This window comes from Hemiscyllium ocellatum, chromosome 7 (genome assembly GCF_020745735.1).
Source record: "Hemiscyllium ocellatum isolate sHemOce1 chromosome 7, sHemOce1.pat.X.cur, whole genome shotgun sequence".
NCBI classification, from domain to species: Eukaryota; Metazoa; Chordata; class Chondrichthyes; order Orectolobiformes; family Hemiscylliidae; genus Hemiscyllium; species Hemiscyllium ocellatum.
The window spans coordinates 60,588,529-60,613,809 of NC_083407.1; the positions used below are offsets into that span (position 1 = coordinate 60,588,529).

General features: G+C 40.8%; 1 protein-coding gene across 1 annotated transcript in view; it reads right to left on the bottom strand.

The window, feature by feature from the left end:
• Positions 1–14,703: 14,703 nt before the first annotated feature.
• Positions 14,704–25,281, bottom strand: part of LOC132817356 (ropporin-1-like) — a 38,404-nt gene continuing 27,826 nt past the window's right edge. The window contains exons 4-5 of the mRNA XM_060827765.1: positions 23,126–23,295; positions 14,704–14,752 (exon numbers count right to left, since the gene is read on the bottom strand). Of these exons, the coding sequence (XP_060683748.1) occupies positions 14,704–14,752; positions 23,126–23,295 (219 nt within the window). The remainder of the gene's footprint in view (positions 14,753–23,125; positions 23,296–25,281) is intronic.

Genomic DNA, 25,281 nt, shown 5'->3' on the forward strand with positions numbered 1-25,281 from the left:
TTGCACTAAAGTGTTCATTCACCAACTGGTTCAGACAGAATAGACCAATCTACTTCTGCATTGTTACAAAACTGTGATTTAATGTAGGTTCAGAGGCCAGCCAATTAGAAGTGATTGGAGAGTTTGAGTTATAAAGAGAGGCTATAATGTTGGGACTCTTTTTCCCTGGGGCATAGGAGGCTAAGGGGCGACCTTATAAAGGTTTATAAAATCATGAGGGGCATAGATAAGGTAAATAATCAAGGGTAGGGGAGTCAAAACTAGAGGACATAGCCTTAATGTGACAGGGAAATATTTAAAAGAGACTTGAGGGGCAACTTTCTCACACAGTCAGTGATGCAAATATGGCATGATGCTTATATGTATTCTTCCTGATTACAGAGGAAGTGGTAGAGGCAAATACAATTTCGACGTTTAAAAGTCATTTGGACAGGTACATAGATAGGAAAGTTGTAGGGGGATATGGACCAAATAAAATGAAACTGGATTAATTCAATTTAGGAAACCTGGTCAACATGAAAGAGTTGGGCCAAAGGGTTGTTTCTGTGCTGTATGACTCTAACTGTATTCAGATTTCAGGAAATGGAAGTTTATTATCATAAATGGGTTAAGTCACGCTAATAAAGAGAAATTGTTTCCAATGGCAGAAGGTTTGTTAACCAGAGGAAAATGATTTAAGGGTTTTGACATATGAATCACAGCTAACACATAAGGAAAATCTTTTTTGACACTGTAAATGGTTAGGATTGAGATGCACAGGCTGTTAGTGTAGTGGAAACAGATTTAGTAGTAGCCTTTAAAAGATAAATGAACAAGCACTTTAAGAAGAAAAGATTTGCTGAGATAAAGAAAAGACAACCACAGTGCGACTCATTGGATTGCTGTTCAAGAACTGGCACTGATCCAAAGAATGCAATGGTCTTCCCATATGCCATTCTATCCTGTGATTCCATAATTAACTTGTTGAATCCTATGTAATCAAACAGATTTCAATTAAAATAACTTCCATATTTATTTAGGAATTAAATGGATAGGTCTTAATTAAATTCCCCAGTTTGATACCGTGTTGTGACACGAGGTAAACCCCTCTACTAATTTAAACTAGCCACACAGAAAAGATTCATCCCGTGCTGTAATCTGTTAACATTCAAGAGGCAAAGAACTATTCTTTAGGTCATAATTTAAAATAAAAATTAACAAATATATTCTTTAAGTCCAACAAAGAATATTAAAACCAACAACTATTTACAACTCCTTTCTCTTAAACCTATCTTTTACCTCCCACTCTACAGTACTAGTCTGATAAAAAAAATCCCAAATAATTTTTACAAAAAAAGCCTCCCGTTTCAAACCCAGCCAGATTTGCTGATTCTCCTCTGGTTTTTCTCTGTAGATTCTCTCCAGGTCAGCCTCGATGTCCTCCGGCACAAACTCATAGGCAGGAAGCTATCAGATTCTGCTGGCCGTCTGGACTTGTTGGTGACTTGCCTGTTCTCCCTCTAAATGTTCAAAATGTATGGTTTTATACCCCAAAGCATTGGATCATTTCATTGGTTTTAATATTATCAAAGTACTAAACTCAAATTTTGGTATCTTGGGGCATAATTTAAACTGGCTGAATTTGAATTTGGTTTTGTTCTATAGCAACACCATTCCAGCTGCTGCTGTTTGTTTCAATAAAGTGTTACATTGTTACCTTTTCAGGACTTTCCGTGCTTAGTCAGTCCTTCCTAGCTTTTCAAGTCTCTTAAAGGTACAGTATATCTCTACACCTTCATTACAACTGTGAAAGAAATTACTTTAGATTGTACATCAGAAACCATTTTTGCGAGTACTGCATAACAAGTTATTAACTGATTCTGCAAAAAAGCAGTAAAAGCCTTCAGATATGCGAATCTAAGTCATTTCAGCATCACCTACAGATGATAACACAATATTGTAGTCCATTATGAATACTTTGGGTCATGTTGATGGTCTTGTACATTTCTCACACGCTAATATGAGTTTAACATAGCAGCAAACAATGTGAGTAAACCAAAGATCAGCAGTGCAAATTACTAAGAGTGAAACAAATGCTGATATTTTACAAGGTGTACTATAAAACTCAAATTGTGATTATAGTTTAGTATGATCAATTAAAGTTTCACACACATCCTCAGACAGGTGAAACAAAGACACACATGAGAATTCTTAGAGGCGTGGCATTCTAACCAGAACTTCATCAATAAACACATCAATTTGTACCCTATCTACCTTCCCTTGAAAAAAGAACTGGAAATGACATCACCCATCTTAAGAAACCAAGACCTATAAATAGAGACGTGGGACATACCACCTGCACTTCATCCGAGAATCTCACTGATGATGTTACTTAGTATGGTGTTGTAACGTCTGAAAACAAACTTTCAAGCTCAGCTAGCTAACTTTTATACTTATCATCAAGCTGAGCTACAAATCTTCTCAAAAATCGCTATCGGTATCTGCAATTCAGGATAATCTTAATAGATGTATAATAAAGCACCATGAATGTTTACTAATGATTGGATCCAGACATGATGACCAAAAGGTACACCAAATCTATTCACATCACACTATGGAAGTGCTTGTTGTGAGTAGACACTACTGAAGGGTGAATAACTGTAATCTATTTTTAAATCGATAAAATAAGTCACATCTGGCACAAATCTGTTGCCTCTACACAAGAAAAGTAACATAATTGTGACAAAATAAGCAATTTATTTCTTGAACATTTTTTTCTTTCTTGATGGTTACAGGACAAATGTTTAATATCATTTTCTGCAAGCTTTGGAATATAACATATGGCTTTGAGCCAAAAATATTAATATACATCAAAAGTTCAATTCTTTTCAAACATAAATTTGTTTAGAAACTTAATGGCTGCTCAGTGTGTCAAACAGTGATCTTAATAGCAAAACAAAATGGATTGGGACATACATCCTTTACAACAGAAAACTTATGAAAATTTATTATCCTAGGTAAAAATAAGAAATACAATTTTCTAATACTGTTTTTGTATCAAGGGATTGTGTATATGTCTGTATCATGCCAGCTCATCAGCAAGAGAGTCTGAGGCCAACAGACAGACAAACTTAAGTCTGGCTCCCTGCTAGCATTTGTCATATAATTAGTAACTGCTAATGGACTAAAAATCCATCATAAATTAAGAAATAGTACTAATCAAAGTGCTTGTTATTTTGATATTTTGAGAATGATGACTTCTAATTATTGGAAATACATTGTTTATATTGAGAACTGTTTATACACTGTTTAATGCCATTTAAATGTGTCTATTGATTTGAAGTCTGAGACTCGACCTGATATATTCCTGCATTTATGAAGATGAGGTCATGCAACAGCACATGACATATTCCAGTAAACTGAATGGTGCTGGAAAGGGTTGTTTACTTTATTCTGGAGTTTCACATCACTTAACTAGAAACTTGACAAGTAAATATAATTAAGTGGAATGGCCACTCACCCGTGGAATAAATTTATTGTAAAAGTTCAAACAAAAGTCGGCACAGTCGCTCAGTGGTTAGCAATGCTGCCTCACAGCACTAGGTCCCAAGTTCGATTCTAGCCTCGGGTGGCCATCTGTGAGGAGTTTGCACATTCTCCCCTTGTCTGTGCAGGTTTCCTCCAGGTACTCCGGATTCCTCCCACAGTCCAAAGATGTGCAAGCCAGGTGAATTGGCCATGCTAAATTGCCCATAGTGTTAGGTGCATCAGTCAGAGGGGAAATGGGTCTGGGTGGGCTACTCTTCAGAGGGTTGGTGTGGACTGGTTGGGCTGAAGGGCCTGTTTCGACACTGTGGGGAATCTAATGCAACATACGGAATCATCAATCTTAATACAATCTCCTGAGGCAAAATTCTGTTGTTGCTTCCTGCCCAATCCAAAAATTAGCTGAATGTGATTCCGTAGTAAAATATTTACGCCTTACTTTGTCTTTTCAGATATTTATAGTAAGATTTACCCACAACGTTTTCATAAATGCAATTTAATCTGTGAACAACTTTATTCGTCCTTCCTTCAAAAACCTCCCATTCCCAGCTAATCACATAAAAAAGTTATCTTATCAAGTCATGGAGTAGTTGAATTTTTAAGATGAAATTTTTGTGCCAAAAGTCGTGGGTGTTAAAGGATGTCATCATATCTACCAGAAGGCAAACGTGAAGACTGCAGATGCAGGAAACCAGAGTTTAGATCAGAGTGGGGCTGGAAAAACACTGCAGGTCAGGCAGCATCCGAGGAAACGTTGATTTTGCTGTTCCTTTTATCAGGAATCCTAATGAAGGGCTTTTGCCCGAAACGTCAATTTTCCTGCTCCTCGGATACTGCCTGACCTGCTGTGCTTTTCCAGTAACGCTCTGATCTAAACTCATACCTACCAGATACATTTGAGATGCCTTGGGTAGATTCATTGCCACCAGCCCATCATATTGTAATTAGTCTAAGTTACTGATATCAAGTGGGGAGGGATGTTCACACAAATTCTTTGGCAGAACTGAGACTTAGTCGAAAAGAGTGATGCTGTAAAGCACAGCAGGTCAAGTAGCATCTGAGGAGCAGGAGAGTTGACATTTCAGGCATAAGCCTTTCATCATTCCCGATGAAGGGCTTATACCCAAAATTTGACTCTCCTGCTTCTCAGATGTTGCCTGACTTGCTGTGCTTTTCCAGTGGCACACATTTTGTCTCTGACTCTCCAGCATCTGCTGTCCTCACTTCCTCTCAGAAGTGAGACTTAGTCTTGTTGAACAGAAGAGATTTATTACATAGTACTTAATTGCTAATTGCATTATATCTGAGTTGCATGATAGTCTCTTGTGAGATCTCAGGTTAGAGTTAAGATACACATTTAGCAATGTGGAAAGTAACACGAGAAAAATAACAACCAAAATGTTTGCTATTCCCAAGAGCGATCCTTAATATTCTGAAAGATAAACCTTATCTTATGCTGTGAGTTAACCCTTTCAGGTACTAGATGTCTTATATAACCATGGGGTCAACAGTTGCACGGTTAATGCTTTGTGGAGTTGACATGTTGCTTGATTTACTGCCAGAGAGATCACTGTATTGAATAAAGTGAAAACATAATACCATACTAAAGAATTTATATTTTATATCTAATGCTTATTTGTTTTTTAAAATTACAAATTATGTACATTTCACCTTTCTATTTTTATGTAGAAATGTTTTTAAAATGAATCACTTAATTTTCATTACTTTCTCACATTTACAATGAAATTGAATCATTAATATCTCCAAGATTATACTTTGAAATTTTTGATCTTTGAATCCTGAAAAACTAGTCAACCTTTTACATAATGTATATGAAAAGTACACTTAACACTATTCTAATGTGTACCTCACTGGCTTCAAACAGTCTGTCCTCCTAAACATAATGTCATCTAAAACATTGCTGCTCATATTTTAACAGGCACTAGTTCTGCATTCCCTATCTCTGCTGTGCTCACTGACCCATGGTGGCACCGAGTCAAGCAATTTATTGATTTTACAATTCTCATCTTTGTTTTCAAACTCTCCTTGGGTTCTCCTCTATCTATCTTTTGTGATTCCCACAAATCCTCAACTATCACAAATACATGTACTAATTCTGGCCTTGTGCACCCCAATTTTAATTGCTGTACCTCAGGTGGCTATGTTTATTAGTTGCTCATTCCCTCTTAAAGTGTTCACATGGGATCCCATCCCATCCAGTGGGATGATTTATTATTTTAAAGGCACTGTTTAAATATAATTTGCTGTTTGTGAGATAGTACTTGAAATGTGAGTGCTCCTGGCAAGGCCAGCTTTTATAAGCCATACCCAAGTGTCAATTGAAAAGATGATGATGAGCTATTTATTTGAACAGCACAGTCTATGTGGTATAGGCACACCATGGTGCTGTTGGATAGGAAGTTTTAGGTTTTTGACTTAGTGACAGTAAAGGAACATTAGTACAGCTCCAGTCAGGAGACCAAATGACTTACAGGGAACTTTCAGGTGGTGGCATTTCTGTACATCTGCTGTTCTCATCAATTTTGGCAGTACAGCTGCTGTTGAGGGATCCTTGATGAGTTTTAGATAATGCAAGGTGTCATTGTGCACCAATGGAGAGAGTGAATGTTTAAGTTTATAAATGGGCTGCCAATTAAATTGAATTCTTTGTCCTCTGTTGTCTAGCTTGAGTGTAATTGGAGCTACACTCATCCAGCAAGTGGGTTTTTCTTCTTCCTCCTGAAGTGTACCTTGTAGGTGGAGAACATGTAATAGAGAATGAGCAGGTGAGGCTACTGCATTGACTTTGTGGAGACAAAGTCTCTTCACACTGAGAACGCGCTTCATAGAGTTATAGAGATGTACAGCACAGAAACAGACACTTCGGTCCAACCTGTCCATGCAACCAACTATCCCAACCCAATCTAGTCCCAACTGCCAACACCCGGCCCATATCCTTCCAAACCCTTCCTATTCATTTACCCATCTAAATGCCTTTTAAATGTTGCAATTGTACCAGCCTCCACCATTTCCTCTGGTAGCCCATTCCATACACATACCACCCACTGCGTGAAAAAGTTGCCCCTTACGTGTCTTTTATATCTTTCCCCTCTCACCGTAAACTTATGCCCGCTAGTGCTGGACTCCCCCACCCGAGGGAAAAGACTTTGTCTATTTATCCTTTCCATGCCGCTCATAATTTTGTAAACCTCTATAAGGTTACTCCTCAGCCTGCAACGCTCCAGGGAAAACAGCCCCAGCCTGTTCAGCCTCTCCCTATAACTCCCTGGCAACATCCTTGTAAATCTTTTCTGAACGCTTTCAAGTTTCACAACATCATTTCGATAGGAAGGAGACCAGAATTGCACGCAATGTTCCAACAGTGGCCTAACCAATGTCCTGTACAGCCGCAACATGACCTCCCAACTCCTGTATTCAATAGTATATGTGGAACAGTCCATCTTCCGCAACTACACTGGCACCACCCCCCACCTTTTCCTCCGCTACATCAATGACTGTATCGGCACTGCCTCGTGCTCCCACGAGGAGGTTGAACAGTTCATCAACTTTACCAACACCTTCCATCCCGACCTCAAATTCACCTGGACTGTCTCAGACTCCTCCCTCCCCTTCCTAGACCTTTCCATTTCTATCTCGGGCGACCGACTCAACACAGACATCTACTATAAACCGACAGACTCCCACAGCTACCTGGACTACACCTCCTCCCACCCTGCCCCCGGTAAAAACTCCATCCCATATTCCCAATTCCTTCGTCTCCGCCGCATCTGCTCCCAGGAGGACCAGTTCCAATACCGTACAGCCCAGATGGCCTCCTTCTTCAAGGACCGCAGACTCCCCCCAGACGTGATTGATGATGCCCTCCACCGCATCTCCTCCACTTCCCGCTCCTCCACCTTTGAGCCCCGCTCCTCCAACCGCTACCAAGACAGAACCCCACTGGTTCTCACCTACCACCCCACCAACCTCCGCATACAGCGTATCATCCACCGTCATTTCCGCCACCTCCAAACGGACCGCACCACCAGGGATATATTTCCCTCCCCTCCCCTATCAGCGGTCCACAAAGACCACTCCCTTCGTGATTCCCTCGTCAGGTCCACACCCCTCACCAACCCAACCTCCACTCCTGGCACCTTCCCCTGCAACCGCAGGAAATGTAAAACTTGCGCCCACACCTCCTCCCTCACTTCCCTCCAAGGCCCCAAGGGATACTTCCATATCCGCCACAAGTTCACCTGCACCTCCACACACATAATCTATTGCATCCGCTGCACCCAATGTGGCCTCCTCTACATTGGGGAGACGGGCCGCCTACTTGCAGAACGCTTCAGAGAACACCTCTGGGACGCCCGGACCAACCAAACCAACCACCCCGTGGCTCAACACTTTAACTCTCCCTCCCACTCCACCGAGGACATGCAGGTCCTTGGACTCCTCCATCGGCAGAACATAACAACACGACGGCTGGAGGAGGAGCGCCTCATCTTCCGCCTGGGAACCCTCCAAACACAAGGAATGAACTCCGATTTCTCCAGTTTCCTCATTTTCCCCTCCCCCAACCTTGTCTCAGTCGGTTCCCTCAACTCAGCACCGCCCTCCTAACCTGCAATCTTCTTCCTGACCTCTCCGCCCCCACCCCACTCCAACCTATCACCCTCACCTTGACCTCCTTCCACCTATTACATCTCCATCGCCCCTCCCCAAAGTCCCTCCTCCCTACCTTTTATCTTAGCCTGCCTGGCACATTCTCCTCATTCCTGATGAAGGGCTCTGGCCCGAAAAGTCAAATTTCCTGTTCCTTGGATGCTGCCTAACCTGCTAATATTTAACCAGCAACACATTTTCAGCTCCTGTATTCAATACTCTGATCAATAAAGGAAAGCATACCGACCGCCTTCTTCAGTATCCTATTTACCTGTGACTCCATTTTCAAGGAGATATGAACCTGTACTGCAAGGTCTCTTTGTTCAGCAACACTCCCTAGAACCTTACCATTAAGTGAATAAGTCCTGTTAAGATTTGCTTTCCCAAAATGCAGCACCTCACATTTGTTTGAATTAAACTCCATCTGTTAGTTCTCGGCCCACTGCCTCATCTGATGAAGATCCCGTTGTAATCTGAGGTAACCTTATTCACTTTTCACTACACCCCAATTTTGGTGTCATCTGCAAACTTACTAACTATGCCTCTTATGCTCGCATTCAAATCATTTATATAAATGACAAAAAGTAGTGGACCCAGCACCGATCCTTGTGGCACTCCACTGTTCACAGGCCTCCAGTCTGAAAAACAACCCTCCACCACCACCCTCTGTCTTCTACCTTTGAGCCAGTTCTGTATCCAAATGGCTAGTTCTCCCTGTATTCCATGAGATCTAACCTTGCTAATCAGTCTCCTATGGGGAACCTTGTCAAATGACTTACTGAAGTCCATACAGACCATATCTACTGCTCTGCCCTCATCAATCCTCTTTTTTACTTCTTCAAAAAACTCAATCAAGTTTGTGAGACATGATTTCCCACGCACAAAGCCATGTTGACTATCCCTAATCAGCCCTTGCCTTTCCAAATACATGTATATCCTGTCCCTCAGGATTCCCTCCAACAACTTCTAGGAAAAAGTGAGGACTACAGATGCTGGAGATCAGAGCTGAAAATGTGTTGCTGGAAAAGCGCAGCAGGTCAGGCAGCATCCAAGAAGCAGGAGAATCAACGCTTCGGGCATGAGACCCTTCTTCAGGGATGATTCCTGAAGAAGGGCTCATGCCCGAAACGTCGATTCTCCTGCTTCTTGGTGCTGCCTGACCTGCTGCACTTTTCCAGCAACACATTTTCAGCTCCCTCCAACAACTTGCCCATCACCGACGTCAGGCTCACTGGTCTATAGTTCCCTGGCTTGTCCTTACCACCCTTCATAAACAGTGGCACTACGTTTGCCACCTCCAGTCTTCTGGCACCTTACCTGTGACTATCGATAATACAAATATCTCAGCAAGAGGGCCAGCAATCACTTCCCTTGCTTCCCACAGAGGTCTACGGTACACCTGATCAGATCCTGGGGATTTATCCACTTTTATGCATTTCAAGACATTTAGCACTTCCTCCTCTGTAACATGGACATTTTTCCAGATATCACCATCTCTTTCCCTACATTCTATATCTTCCATGTCCTTTTCCACATTAAATATTGATGCAAAATACTTGTTTAGTATCTTCCGCATTTTCTGCAGCTTCACACAAAGGCTGCTTTGCTGATCTTTGAGGGGTCCTATTCACTCTTTTGTTACCCTTTTGTCCTTAATGTATTTATAAAAACCCTTTGGGTTGTCCTTAACTCTATTCGCCAAAGCTATCTCATGTCCCCTTTTTGTCCTCCTAATTTCCCTCTTAAGTACATTCCTACTTCCTTTATACTCTTCTAAGTATTTACTTGATCTATCCTGTCTCTACCTGACATATGCTTTCTTCTTTTTCTTAACCAAAGCCTCAATTTCTCTAGTCATCCAGCATTCTCTGTACCTATCAGCCTTTCCTTTCACCCTGACAGGAATATACTTTCTCTGGACTCTCGTTAACTCATTTCTGAAGGCTTCCCATTTTCCAGTCATCCCTTTCCCAGCAAACACCTGCCCCTATCAGCTTTTGAAAGTTCTTGCCTAATACTGTCAAAATTGGCCTTTCTCCAGCTTAGAACTTCAACTTTTAGACCTGGTCTATCCTTTTACATCACTATTTTAAATCTAATAGAATTATGGTTGCCGGCCCCAAAATGCTCCCCATCTGACACCTCAATCACCTGCCCTACCTTATTTCCCAAGGGTAGGTCAAGTTTTGCACCTTCTCTCGTAGGTACATTCACATACTGAATCAGAAAGTTTTCTTGTACGCACTTAACAAATTCCTCCCCACCTAAGCCCTTAACACGATGGCAGTCCCATTGTATGTTTGGAGTTAAAATCCCCTGCCATAACCACCCTATTATTCTTACAGATAACTGAGATTTCCTTACAAATTTGTTTCTCAGTTTCCCTCTGACTATTAGGGGACCTATAAAACTCAATAAGGTGATCAACCCTTTCTTATTTCTCAGTTCCACCTAAACAACTTCCCTGAGTGTATTTCCGGGAATATCCTCCCTCAGCACAGCTGTAATGCTATTGCTTATCAAAAACACTACTCCCCCTCTTCTCTTGCCTCCCTTTCTGTCCTTCCTATAGCATTTGTATCCTGGCATTAAGCTGCCAGTCTTGCCCATCCCTGAGCCATGTTTTTGTAATTGCTATGATATCCCAGTCCCATGTTCCTAACCATGCCCTGAGTTCATCTGCCTTCCCTGTTGGGCCCCTTGCATTGAAATAAATAATTTAATTTATCAGTCCTACCTTGTTCTCTGCTTTGTCCCTGCCTGCCCTGACTGTTTGACTCACTTCTGTTCTCAACTTTATCAGTCTCAGATTGATCTCTTTCCTCACTATCTCCGTGGGTCCCACCTCTCCCACCCCCCCACCTTACTAGTTTAAATCCTCCTGAGCAGCTGTCACAAATCTCCCTGCCAGCATATTTGTCCCCTGCCAATTTAGGTGCCATCAATTCTTCTTGTACAGGTCACTTCTACCCTAAAAGAGATTCCAATGATCCAAAAATTTGAATCCTTCTCCCATATACCAAGTCCTCAGCCATGCATTCATCTGCTTGATCCTCCTATTCCTGCCCTTACCAGCTCCTAGCACTGGGAGTAACCCAGATATCACTAATCTCGAGGACCTCCTTTTTTACATTCATGTCTAACTCTCTGTAATCTCCTCTTAGTGTCTCAACCTTATCCCTTCCTATGTTGTTGGTTCCAATGTGGACAATGATCTCTTGCTGTCCCCTCTTCCCCGTGAGAACGTTCTGCACCTCTCTGAGACATCCTTGATCCTGGCACCAGGGAAGCAACACACTGTTCTGACTTTTGCTGCTGGTCACAGAAACGCCTGTCTGTACCTCAGACTAGAAAGTCCCCCAACACAATTGATCTCTTGGAACCCGACATACCCCTCATTGCATTAGAGCTAGTCTCAATACCAGAAACTTGGCTGTTTGTGCTATGTTCCCCTGAGCATCCATCACCCCCTACATTTTCCAAAACAGCATATCTGTTTGAAATGGGGATAGCCACAGAAGACACCTGCACTAACATCTGATTGAAGATTTGTAGCTCGGGTATCCGTTGTTGTGGTCCCTAGCCAGGGAACGAAACGTTTGCAGCAAAAACTTCCAGCTCGGCGAGCAGAACCACAACATTCCTGCACTAACTGCCTACCTCTCTTACCTTTCCTGGAGTTAACCCATCCATGTGACTGTATCTGTGGCTTTTCTCCCTTCCTACAACTGCCATCCATTACATCCCCTTGCTCTTGTAAATCCTTCATTGCCTCTCACTGTCTCTTCAACCAATCCATTCGCTCTGATAGGATTTGCAACCAATGGCATTTCTTGCAGATATAATCTACAGTAAACAGTAAACTCTCCCTAAACTCCCACATCTGACAATAAGAGCATATCACTCTACTGAAGGCCATTTTTGCTCCTTCACAATCTACAGACCCAGAAAATTGCATCGTTGTATTCATCTACAAAACCCTGCTCCAATTTAAATTAATATTTTTGGCTTATATTTTAAATTTAATCAAGAGACATATCTCAAAAAACATATAATCAAGAAAGAACCCACTCTACTCACTACTGCAGACCTACAGTAAGGCCACGCTTAAATATTCACTTCTGTTTCCTTGCTGAGACCTCTCCCAAATAGGTTCCTCCAAGATTAGTTATGAATTTCACTGTTTGTTCATCTTCCCAGATGCATTCTGATGTCCAGCGATACATGAATTCAAACAGCAAAGCCAGTAACTGTGCAGGTTCACTGCTCTGTCAGTCTCTCTGTCTCGCTCTCTCTCTCCTGCATTGACCTCACCATGTGCTTCCTTTGTCTGTTACTCTCCCTTTTAAAACTGCTGTTGTTTTGACATTTGTTTTCTCCAAAATTTGCAAAACAATGCAACAGCATATAGAACAATAATTGCTACTCCTGGAATTTGAGGAAATCACCCCCAACACCTAAAATACCTCAAAAAAGGTGCAGGCTGTTACAGCCAAAAAATTTTCCTGTCCTCCATCTTGGATTACCCAGAATCTTCATTATATTGTATGACAATGCCAGTGTGTTAAATAGGTAAAGAACTGATGAAGCAGCTCAAAATGGAACATTCAATAAGCAAGCAGAAATGCATTCTACCAAAAATTGTAACCTCACGGTCTGGCATATTCTTATTCCAACATTAAAATTTAGTCTGGGAATCAGCCCTGGTTTAACAACGATTGCAGGAGAGCTTCCCAGAAAGCAAACCAAGCATGCCTAAAATTGAGGTGCTTTCCTGGTGTGACTACAATACAGAATTATAAACATGCCACAATTGAAACACAATTCTAAAGACTGCTATTCCACAAACAATGGATCAGACCAACATGTTGCAATCCTTTCATATGTAGATTTATCAGTAGCAGACAATTCAACAATTAGGGAGCTTTTTAAGGGAATCTTAGACTCAACTATTTTCAGCTGTTTTTCAATCGTCACCCCTCCATCATAATATCAGAAATGTAAATGTTTGTTGATAATTACTTGGCATTAATTTGTTTTTCAGCTCCACAGATAAGCTTCAAGCTTGGGTTGATATGTTGCAAATTAACATCCAGGATACGCAAGTGTCAGATAATGAACATCTCCCATAAGAAAGAATGTAATCATTTCTTCATGATTTTCAATGGCATTACCATCATTAAACCCCACACTATCAACATCCTAATGTATTGCCATTTTCCATAAACTTGGCTGATCCAGTCTTATAAATGTATTAGCTACTATAACAGATCAAGGATTGGGTATTCTATCATGAATAACTCACCTCTTGCAAACATTCCACTTGCCACATATTCCACTTGCCTTCTTGCAGGTGTGAAAGAATTCCTTGTTTTGAAGGGATTCATGACAAGAATGATTTTGTAGTGCTATACAAGCTGGAAAACAATAATTTCATGAACTTGACATTCATCTAATAATTAACTCGGCCCTTATAAGAATTGGGAAGAGAAGAGTAAGGGCGGGAAAATTTGGTGGATTTCCTGATCGCCATCAGAATGTCCCAGAGGTGCCTGTTAGGTTGTGAAGTAGCCTTCACTGTGTTTGTATTTTGAAGTGGCCAACTTTGGAGAGCAGTGTCATTTTAGGCAGTCTTTTGAAGAATTGCTGAATAGGCTTTGGATTTTTCTTTTCATTTTTATAGAAGAAATTTGCAATGCTTAAAACGGGTGACATCTTCGCTCTGAAGAAAATTAGTGCCTTAAACTATAACATTTTCCATCTATTTGTTTTTCATCTAACTATGCTTCCAGTGCGATATCTGGCACAGTACTCAGTTACAACATTTCTTTGCATTCAATCTTCTCAAATCTCTGAAGTATATTCACCCTTTTTTCCAAATGGCTCTTCTTTTTCATCCATAGGATAAATGAATAAAATTACAGAAAATGTTTCTTGGAAAGTAAGTTACAGAATGAGTGGGAAAGCATATTTGATGCATTATGGGTGATAAAACACTTGGAGATTCTCAGCAATAAGTAGATAAGAATTGTTACATTTGAAGTTTTGGATTTACACTTTTGTTATACTTGCACACAATACATTACATAAAACTGATATCAACCAGTAATATAACATGTCACTTTTTATAATTGTTTTTAAAATGAACATAATAAAACATTAATTAATATTGAACTTGCTAAATTTTCTGCTAATGCAACGCTGATAATTATGTTGATTAGATATGTCCTCAGATAATAAGAAAGCAAAATTGTTTGAACAAATCAATGAGTTGCTTTATGGATGTTAACAGCTAATAGAACATGTCTGTTATTGATACATTAAACACAGACCTCAGAAAATACATGACCTCACTAGAGTAAGAGGTTTATTGATCTATGCAACTTATGCAGCACTACTGACACAGTAACTCCATTATCAAGAGGTGAGTTTTCTAAAGATGAAATTAATTTCATCTATTACGTAACCTTCAAGTTTCTGAAGTCGCTGGATGATATATTACTTGTTCGGTCAGCAGTTGGTGAAATCACTCACTCTGACAAGTCCATCATTTTCAGCACTGTAGGTCACAAGGAAAAGGTACAATAAAGGTGCAAACAGCACAGCAGTAAATACTTCATAAATAATTGTTTACTATGTAAACAAAAAAAGACTTGATTGCTTGTTCCAGCTTTCCTTTATATAGATATAACATTTATGACTGAAATTATAATTTAAACACAATTATAAATATTATAAAATTTCAATTATGAATGATCAACCAAACAATCCATATCAATACAAAAGGGGAAAATTTTGATTAGGTCTGATAATGAATGTGGAGACCATGATATGTACTCAAGCCTAATCATACTGAGGCAGATAATATGGAAACTACATGCTGCCTGCTTCATCAAAGATTGTATGGTGCCCAGTGTGAAACGTACTGCCAACTGATTAGACATTCAGAAAGGGCTCACCACTGCATGATTAGTGTGGCATACAACTAGCTGCACTAGCTCTGTGGCCCTCTTGTCAGGGAGGTGCATGTAATCTGCAGCTAGAAGACTTTGGTGATGAAAAGAGAAGTGGTGTTACATCAGGGTGAGGATTCCCAGGTTCTCAGATGCAGCTGATGGAGTTGATAAGGTTCCACATGGTAGGCTTCTCTGGAAGGTTAGATCATATGGAATACAGGGGGACACTGGCAAATTGGATACATAATTGGCTTGATGGTAGGAAGCAGAGAGTAATAGTGAAGGATGCTTGTTAGTGGAAGGAGGCCTGTGCCAAGTGATATACCTTGAGGGTTGGTGCTGGGCCAATTGCTGTTTGTAATCTGTATCAATGATTTGGATGAGAATGTACAAGGCATAATTAGTAAGTTTGCTAATGACATTAAAATAGGCAGCATTGTGGGCAATGAGGAAGGTTATCCAAAATGGCAACAGGACCATGATCAGCTGGGGAAGTAGGTCAAGAAAATGGCAAATGGAGTTTAATATAGATAAATGTGAGGCGTTACATTTTGGCAAGTCAAATCAAGGTCTGAGTTTCATGGTGAATGGTAGGGCATTAAAGACTGCAGTGCCACAGAGGGACCTTAGAGATCAGGTACAGGCAGACAGGGCAGTGAAGAAGGCTTTTGGCACATTGGCCTTCATCAGTTAGGGCATTGAGTATAGAAGTTGGAAGTTATGTTGCAGTTGTACAGGACATTGCTGAGGCCGTACTTGGAGTATTCAGTTTTGGTCATCTTGCTAGAAGAAGGATGCTATTAAAATGGAAAGAGTGCAGAAGAAATGTATAAGGATGTTGCCAGGATTCAACTGTCTGAGTTATAGGGCGAGGTTGGATGAGCTAGGGCATTTTTCTTTAAAGCGTAGAAGACTGAGTGGGGTTCTTATGGAAGTGTATAAGATCATGAGGGGCATGGAGAGAGTGAATGCAGTCAGTCTTTTTTCAAGGGTAGGGAAATCGAGGACTAGAAGGCATCAGTTTAAGGTGTGAGGGGAAAGAATGAAAGGGAACCTAATGGGCAAACTTTTTACACAGAAGGTGGTACGAATGTGGAATGAGCTGCCAGTGGAAGTATTTGAGGTAGGTACATTAACAACATTTAAAAGGCATTTGGATAAATGCATGGATAGGAAAGGTTTAGAAGGATATGGTTGAAAATGTGTTGCTGGTTAAAGCACAGCAGGTTAGGCAGCATCCAAGGAACAGGAAATTCGACGTTTCGGGCCAGAGCCCTTCATCAGGCTCTGGCCCGAAACGTCGAATTTCCTGTTCCTTGGATGCTGCCTAACCAGCTGTGCTTTAACCAGCAACCCGTTTTCAACTGTGATCTCCAGCATCTGCAGACCTCACTTTTTATTAGAAGGATATGGGCCAAGTGCAGGGAAATGGGGTCAGCATGGATGGACATTTTGGTCAACATGGACCAGTTTGGGTTGAAGGGCCTGTCTTCATGCTTTAGAACTCTATAACTCTCTATGAATAGAAGGAGACGGATCTCGTTTCTGCAGGGAATTCAGAGGCTCTTAAGTCACACCCTGTAAAGGGAATGGGAATAAGATACAATTTGAATAAGTGGCCAGGGAAGTCAACTCCTGGAGTCTAGCTTGAGAACTGAGTACATTGCCAGAAAAAGTAAATGATTTCTCCAGTGTTTCAATGTCCATGAACAACTTCCATCCAAAATAGCACCAATGTCTTAGGTGTTAATTGTATGATAGCCCAGTTGATTATATCCATCAATTATCAGGACACATATTTAACATTTTGATGCTTGGTCTCACTTTCACACACATGCTAGTGCTGCCAGCCTCTCCCTCTCTCAAAGCTTCCACATGCTGTCTGGTTAATGATCATGATCAAAGAATTGATTGTGGGGTGGGGTGAGGACTGATCTTCACGAAGCTGGATATGAGCCATGCGTACATGCAACTGTGATTAGATGAGGATTGCTAAATCTCTGCTACAATTAATACCCATAAGGGTTTGTACCAATATACAAGACTGCCATTTGAGGCATCATCAGCCTGTGCCATTTTCCAGAGGACGATGGAGAATATTTTGCAAAGTCTACCCCTGGATGACATGCTAATAACCAGGAAGACCAGTAAAGAGCATTTAGAGAACTTGGACATAATCCTTAAATGTTTCTTCAAAGTGGGTGTACACCTTAGAAGGGAAAAATGTGTGTTCCAGGTACCCAAAGTGACCTACTTGAGCTGCAGAGTTGATAAGATCACCCTATACCCATTGGAAAATAAAGTAAGGGTGATCAAAGGAGCCCTGGCTCCCGCATCTGTACCAGAACTTTGGTCTTTCCTTAAGGTGATGAATTATTATGGAAAATTTACAAATAACCTGACCTCTATTCTGGCACCCTTACATCTGCTTTTGAAAAAGAGTCAGCCTTAGAAATGTTCTTGTCGCCAAGATGTAGCCTTCAGGGAAGTGTAGAAGCAGTGATCTTCATCTAAGGTCACCCAGGATCCCAAGTGAGATGTGGTGCTGATATACAATGCCTTCCCCTTCAGGGTGGTGTTGCCTCACTGGTGGCCTAGCGGACAGTAACACCTGATAGTGTATGCTTCCCGTCTTTGGCTGATGCTGAACAATGATAATCCCAGATAGAGAAGGAAGGTTTAGCGATCATAATTGATGAGAAAATTCCACCAATACCTTTACGGATATAAATTTCTAATAATAATGTTCACAAACTCCTGCTAAGTCTAGTTAAAGAGGACAAGGCAGTGGTGCCCATGGCTTCAGTGTGGGGCTGTCATTCTAAGTAGGAGAAAGTGAGGTCTGCAGATCAGAGCTGAAAATGTGTTGCTGGAAAAGCGCAGCAGGTCAGGCAGCATCCAAGGAACAGGAAATTCGACGTTTCGGGCATAAGCCCTTCTTCAGGAAACTTCTTCAGGGAAATTTCCTGAAGAAGGGCTTATGCCCGAAACATCGAATTTCCTGTTCCTTGGATGCTGCCTGACCTGCTTGCGCTTTTCCAGCAACACATTTTCAGCTGTCATTCCAACTGCATAGGATTACAAGTTGGAACACCGTCTGGGAGTCCAAGTGGCAAATTCGGATATCTTGAGCCGCCTCTGGTGGTGCCGCATTAGAACAGTCCATTCTCTGGCAGTGCCCAGAGTGCTAACAAGGTTAAAAAGTACCATTACCAGCTGCCCTATGTTCTTGGGAAAGGCTGGGTAAAGCCTGGACTCGGTTTAATGCCAAGTATCTGGTCCTTTCATGGGGTCTAGGTTGTTAGTCATTGTGAGCGCCCATTCAAAGTGGTTGAGCATGCATAGAGTCCTTTCGTCAAATATGAGGATGATGATTGAAAAGTTGTGCGCGTATTTGCAATACACAGACTCTTGGAGGTGTTGATCACAGATAACAGGACCTCATTTACCAGCAGGTGATTTCAGTATTTCCTAAAGTTGAGTAGCATTCCTAATGTAAAGACAGCTTCATCCATTGTCCAATGGCCTAGCCGATGGAGTAGTCCAAACTTTAAATGTAGGCTTAATAAAACAGCCCACAGCTTCACTCGATACAAAACTGTCCTGGTTCTATTTGATTATAGGACCATCCTTCATGCAACCACAGGGATAGCTCCAGCAGAGTTGCTAATGGGGAGAATATTCCACATCAGATTAAAATGGATCTTTCTGGATTTTGGGGTGGGCAAGTTAAAATGGCATCAGGAATTTCCAATGCCAGACACAAGACCTGTCTACTTGATAGAGGCAGTTTATACTGTCGGTATAGGAAGCAGAGTCACAGGAACCGGACTTGGCCCAAAACAGCCCCAGGAGAAGCTTCAAGAAAAAAAAACGGGCCTTTGTCTCTTCAAAGGAGAAGGATGTGGTGATTGGAACAATGTCAGCTGTCAACCTGGTCTAATCAGTGACTCCTGGCTGACAGATATAACCAGGAATGTTTGATGTGAAGGGCACTGCTTGTCACAGGCCACTCGGGTGTTTTCCTACTTTTCCTGGTGGTGGAAGTTGAATAAAGATTTGTACACCTTGTCTCTCACTGTGTCTCACAGCTGCACACACACACCATGGGTACTGGGGATAAAAATAATAAGCACTACTGCAGTTAGGCGGTAGTGTGGGGGTTAATATATAAAAAAAAGAAGAAAAAAAAGAAAAAAAAACCAGGAATGTCAAGGGTTTTACTCACTCTACAAGCTAGCTCTGGCTTAGCAGGGTCAAGGTCATGCACTATGTATGTGTAAATGAAGGGTGACTTGGTGACGGGATTCCAGCCTTGGTGGAGTTATTTCACAGATCTTCTTGACATTTAGTTTTGTTCCTTAAGAGCTTCCAACTCATTTTGAAGTTTCTGTACTTGCACTCGATTCTTCCAGTACTGTCAATGTTCAGCTTCCTCTTGGCCAATATATTTTCCTTTTCATGACCTGCTCTAAAATGGTTCAGCTGCTCCGTGTTTATTTTCCTTTTTGTTTCATTGACGTACGGACCTCTTACCCTTTCTGCTTCAGTGGTTGTTTGGTTTCCTCTATGTCCTGCCTGAGTTCTTTTTCTGCAGCAGTATAGTAGGCAATTATTTCTGAAAAGACTGCCCAATAAGAAGCTGTTTGTTGTGCACTTTGTGCATCGCGACTTGATTTTAAAGATCTGATAATTTCTTCAGAATTGCTTTTCAGCTCAATTCTATGCCTCTGGAGTTAGTCCAGCTGAAGCTGATCTGTTTCATGTGTGGTTTATTCCAGATCTTCTGGTAATAGATAATAATTTCATTGGATTGATGACACAGGTGTTATAGTTTGTTTTGCTTCCTTGTTCTCTTCCAGCTCTTCAATCACCTTGGTGAACTGTGTGGAAGTATCCCCTAAGGACATCACCATCTCAGAGATGGTATTCTCATTTTTGGATTTATTCTGAATAAGTTGTTTTCCTCTTGGATTTTCATTTTTCTCTCCACAGAGCAGAGCTGATATTATAGCCCCACTAATTTAAAATAAGTGAAGTATTCTATTCTTCACTGATGTTCAGTTCTGCAAGTGTTTCTTGTATTGTCTGCTTTGATCTAGTTGTGTGTTCAACATTTGATTGATTCCAATGATTATGACAGATGCAAGATTAGGGCACATTTTTGGACTTGCAATTGTTGGCCTAACAGTATCAATGTTGTGGAATATCCGTAACATCAAATAAATTGATTATATTTGCACTCCAACATTATTGACTCTGCCCGTGGAAGTAGCAAACTGTTGTATATTGGAAGTCGTATATTCACCGTGGCTTCCTATACCCGTAGATCCATGTCTTTTTTCAAATTTGCAGATGAGGTATATTACTACTTGCCCTACTAACTTTAGCCAGTAACAAACACTTTTCTGAGAATAGATCATTTAAACTTTTGCAAATACTTTTCTGGTTTGATTTCGTTGATATTTTCCACAAATCTGTCAGTATGAAACATGTGCTTACTACCATTTGTGTGCATTGTTAGAAGGACCTAGTATATCCCTCCTTCTGGTGTCCATTTCCTTAGCTTCCCTTGCAGCACATGCAGAAACTAACCACCATCTTATTGGTCAGACTGAAGTCATGAGATTCATGCTTGTTATTACACTAGCCTATCTTGGTGCATACAGGCTAAAACTAATTCTAACATGCCTGTGGGGACCAGTGCTTAGACGGGCATTCAGGCTCTCAAAGAGGTGCAGAAATCTGTGTTTTCACTGTTGGCATCTCACAAAAAAGCAAATCAACTGTTCAGTCCACTGAGTTAATAAATGTACAGGCAAAGGTACCCACATGATAATGATAAAGAGAACATACGAAAGTGTACGGTTCTGTTATATGTATATTATTGGAAACTCTGTATTTGTTGCTATGGCAATTGCAAGGGAGCACTCACAGTCCATAGACCACTGTGTCTGTGATATCACTGCCAGCGAGGCTGCAAGATGTGTGCAATGGCTTCATATTTTGACTTTACATTTATTTAATGTAATAGCTTGGTTCTCTTGAAATAAATTGCAACGCTTGGTGGCTTAGAGAAGCTCTGAGTAAGAGCCCTTACTGTCTTACCCTATGCCCCATTCTCTGCCCTACTTCTCGAGTTAAGTGCCAGGCCAGATGATGAATGGGGTGGTCAGAGGAAAGGATGAAGCAGCAAGGGGAGTGATGAGCAGGTCACCAAGAGCAGTGGCAAGTGAAATGGCTAAACCATCCAGGATAGCAGACATTCATAAACATAGTAGGCATTCACAAACTGACTCTGCTATGCAAGGGCATACCAACTGTATGATCATTGAGCTGTTGTGATATGTTTCCTATTGATATATGGAGTCCACAGAGCCACGTGCAGGTAGTTAGTGGCATCCTGCACTGATGGAGATTCCACAAGATTTGAAAGGTTATATAGCCAGTCTTCCTCTTGTAAAAGGAAATTAAGGTGATGAAGTTCCCTCCCCTTTCAAGCTGGGTCTGTCTCATCTTCCTGATGCAGCAATGCATGGCATGTTGGCCATTTTTACCTACTTCAATATTGAAAGATCCTGAGGCATAAAAAATCAGGACACAATTGTTTTTGTGGCAACTGGCACACCCTCCTTGCTCTGCTATACACCATCAGGTCAGGTTTGTAAAATATAGGCACTTCAGACTCTACTACTGTCTGATGTGGGAGTAAGAACTGTTCTTGTTGGTAATTGTGAGTTGTAAACTCCCTTCCTCCTCCTTCTTCTAAACACACCTGTCTTATTCTATACACAACACACCATCTACAAGAGGGACTGCAATGATTATGCTTACTATCGAAAGCATACTTCCTCCTGACAGTAAAAACATACTTCCTGTATAAAATCCATCAAACCCCTTCAATGTATCCAGCACCACTTAACCATGAATTTAGAAACTTCTATAAAGCCCTCCAATAGCACTCAACATTCCCACAAACACTTTAAAGAATTCAAAATCACCTCATCCTCAGTGGGAATAGTGATCTCTCTAACTCGGGCATATGAGAGCCCCATTATACCCGTTCACCTAACACAGATTAATAGTGGACAGTAACATAACCTATCTGCCCAAACTTGCAGTTGACTTGCCAAATCAGCATTCGGTGCAATTTAACATTGTGATCTGTTCACACTGCTTGTGTGTGGCACACCATGCTACTCTTGTACCTGCTACTTCCAAAAGAAGAATGTTGTACATCTGTATGCATATAGATGTGTAATGCTAAACCTTTAGATAAACTGCATCAGATCTATGTAGCACATAGTGAGCTGAAGGGCTGGTTCTAAACTAAATGCATCAAAATAAATGGTTGATTGCCATGTGGCAAGAAAAGTCTTGTCTGGCTCAATTAAGTGGCCTTCTAATGGGTTTACTCAGGGAAAGTACATGAATTTTAAATGATTTTTAATGCGGTGTATTTGTAAAGCAATATGTGGTGAAAACCACAAACTTTTAAAAAGAATCATTTTGTTTTGATCCGACTCTTAAAGAACAGTTGATCATTCTAACTGTGACATCCAAGGTTGAAAGGCTTTTTTCATTTTCTGCTGTTATGTCTCCAGCAACTAGTAGTCATTAATTAAAAAGGATCTCTATCTATATGCATGAAAGTCAAATCTGTAATTCCTCATGCTTCTTTTCTTTCAGAAGAGCCCGGCGTGTTTCTGGAACCTATTTGTCTTTTCACTTTAAAAAGAGGTGAATGAACTAAATGAACCTTGTAGAGTGCTGAAAGAGATGTTCTAAAATGACTTTCTTGACATCTAACATCTCCTAAACTTAAATCATTTCTCTTATTGCCTTCTGTAACTCACCTGATATCCGACTTTATCATCCGTGATTTAAGGAAGGAGTTTAAAGAAAACTGGTAACCCTTGTATGTCATGTATGTCACTCAATATATATTTACATCATACAAAACACAATGTACTTACACTTGCCGCTCAATGTTGTTCAACATTTTCTCAATCTGTGATCGATGAATTTCACCATCTATCATGGCAAGGTAACTGTAGAGGAATCGAAATGTGGTATAAGGGATTCGACCACCGTCTTCACTTGAGCTTAAAATTTCAAAGGCATATTTCATGGCGTTCGTAATATTCTGTGAATAAAAATCAAAGTCTTCATGATTTGCTGGCAGGTTACATTCCAACATAAATCAACTCTAATATTGTGGCTATACAATTCTTTTTCCTGTATATTTCCATATTTGCCACCTATGGAACAACTCCCACTTGCCAGCAATTAAGTGACCACTAAATATACTTTTACTCACGTTTCCCATCACAAATATATTTCCGTTCCTAATTAAATCTGACCCATTCCTAATTAAATCTGGCATCTGAGGAATTTGTATTACGTTTTCCAAGTTGCAAAATTCTTTAGTGAATGGACTATCTTAAACTGGGCACAATATCCAGCTACTGCCTGATTATTATTTTGTACAGATCAACCCTTTCCTTTTTTTATCTTCAGAAAGGAAATTATGAAACAAAGCTATCCATGAAGCGCGGTTGAAGATTGGTAATATGTTCTGTTAATGACAACAGATCAACTGTAAATTTTAAATCTGAATTGATAGATTTTTGTTATCCGGAAGTATGAAGGAACAAAGGTACTTGAAGTAGATTTTTTTCTTGTCACCAGGTGGAAACAGGAAAAAGCTTTGCCTTTTGGTCAGAAACTCACCTTCTGTAGGAAATTGATTGAAGTTCAGCTTTTCACAGGATGAACCCTTAACTGATATGTGTTTCCTGACCATTAAAGCCAATGGGTGTTTGAATGGAACCTGGTCAAATGCAATGTGGGACTCATTAGACACTGATGGTTGTCATCATTGATGCTGTTTGTTGACCTGCTGGAAAGGTCTGTGATTTATATTAAAATCTGCATAGAGGAACGTAAGAATGCTTGACACTCAGGGATTCGTTTCAATGATGACAATTTGAATGGAATTGTAATGGTGGGAGGGCGTACCTCTTTCCGAGGTATATAAGAGAAGACCATTTTACCGTGCAGCACAGGTACCTCTGTTCTGTGTTATCATATTCTACTTCCAATTCTTCATCTTGTTTTTATCTCCAGCTGCCATTCCTCCCCAAATGAAGTGTATTTTTCAATCTCTCTCTCTATGTTATGTTATGCCGACCACTACCATGGCTGAGATCTTTGCAGGAGAATATTTGAAGACAATAAAAGCACATCTCCAGAAACCTATTGACTCTTCAAAAGTTGTTCTGCTGTGCAAGTGTTAATGGTTGTTTGTCTAGTACTCCTGTCAAGCAATGAATGGCCATTTCTTCAAGGAATTTTTCATATCCTTGCATCCTTCCATGTATGTTGGGGATTGGAATGAAGATTTGAGGTAGATTACATGGCCGAAGGTGAAAGGATCATTGTAGCTGTGAGCAAAGCAAGCACATACATCATGAAGGCTCCTGTATTCACAAGCCCCCACTTAGACATTGAGTGTGTTCACACTCTGCTTTAGGATGAATTTCACTCAGTGCTCTGGTGGTTAAGTGAATGTAATAAGTGATGCTCTGCATCAGAGGAATCCAGCAATGGAGGTAAAACCCAATATCCAGTGCCCAGTGAGAACAGGGCCTGTTGATAAATGGATGTGCTGTCAGCTCTATTGAAAAGGACATCAATGACCAACAAGATGTAGTAATTTGCTACCCTATGTGAGGTACCATCAAGGTCCACATCTTATCCTCGAATGAAGGTAAAAGAGAAGTTCACAGCCACATTGAATATAATGGACAGTACTAAGTTCTGACATCCAGTTGCTGCCTAGTGTAAGGTTGGTGACATGAAAATATTTACCTGTGAACATTTTCCTGGAGTGCAAAAGTCTGAGAAATTGTGTGTCTATCAACCCCATGTAGCTGCTTCCTCAGTAGTAGATCCTGTATTATTAGATGGGCTTCAGTTGTCTTCCTGCCCTTCTTTCCTCTCTCATGGTCATTTGATGCCTGATGTTTTGCCCTTACTGTGAAGGGTGTTGTCCCTCTTCACCATGGGTTCCAAAATCTGATGGTTGGCTTTTCACTGGAAGCTGAAGCCATAATTCTGAATAGGTGAC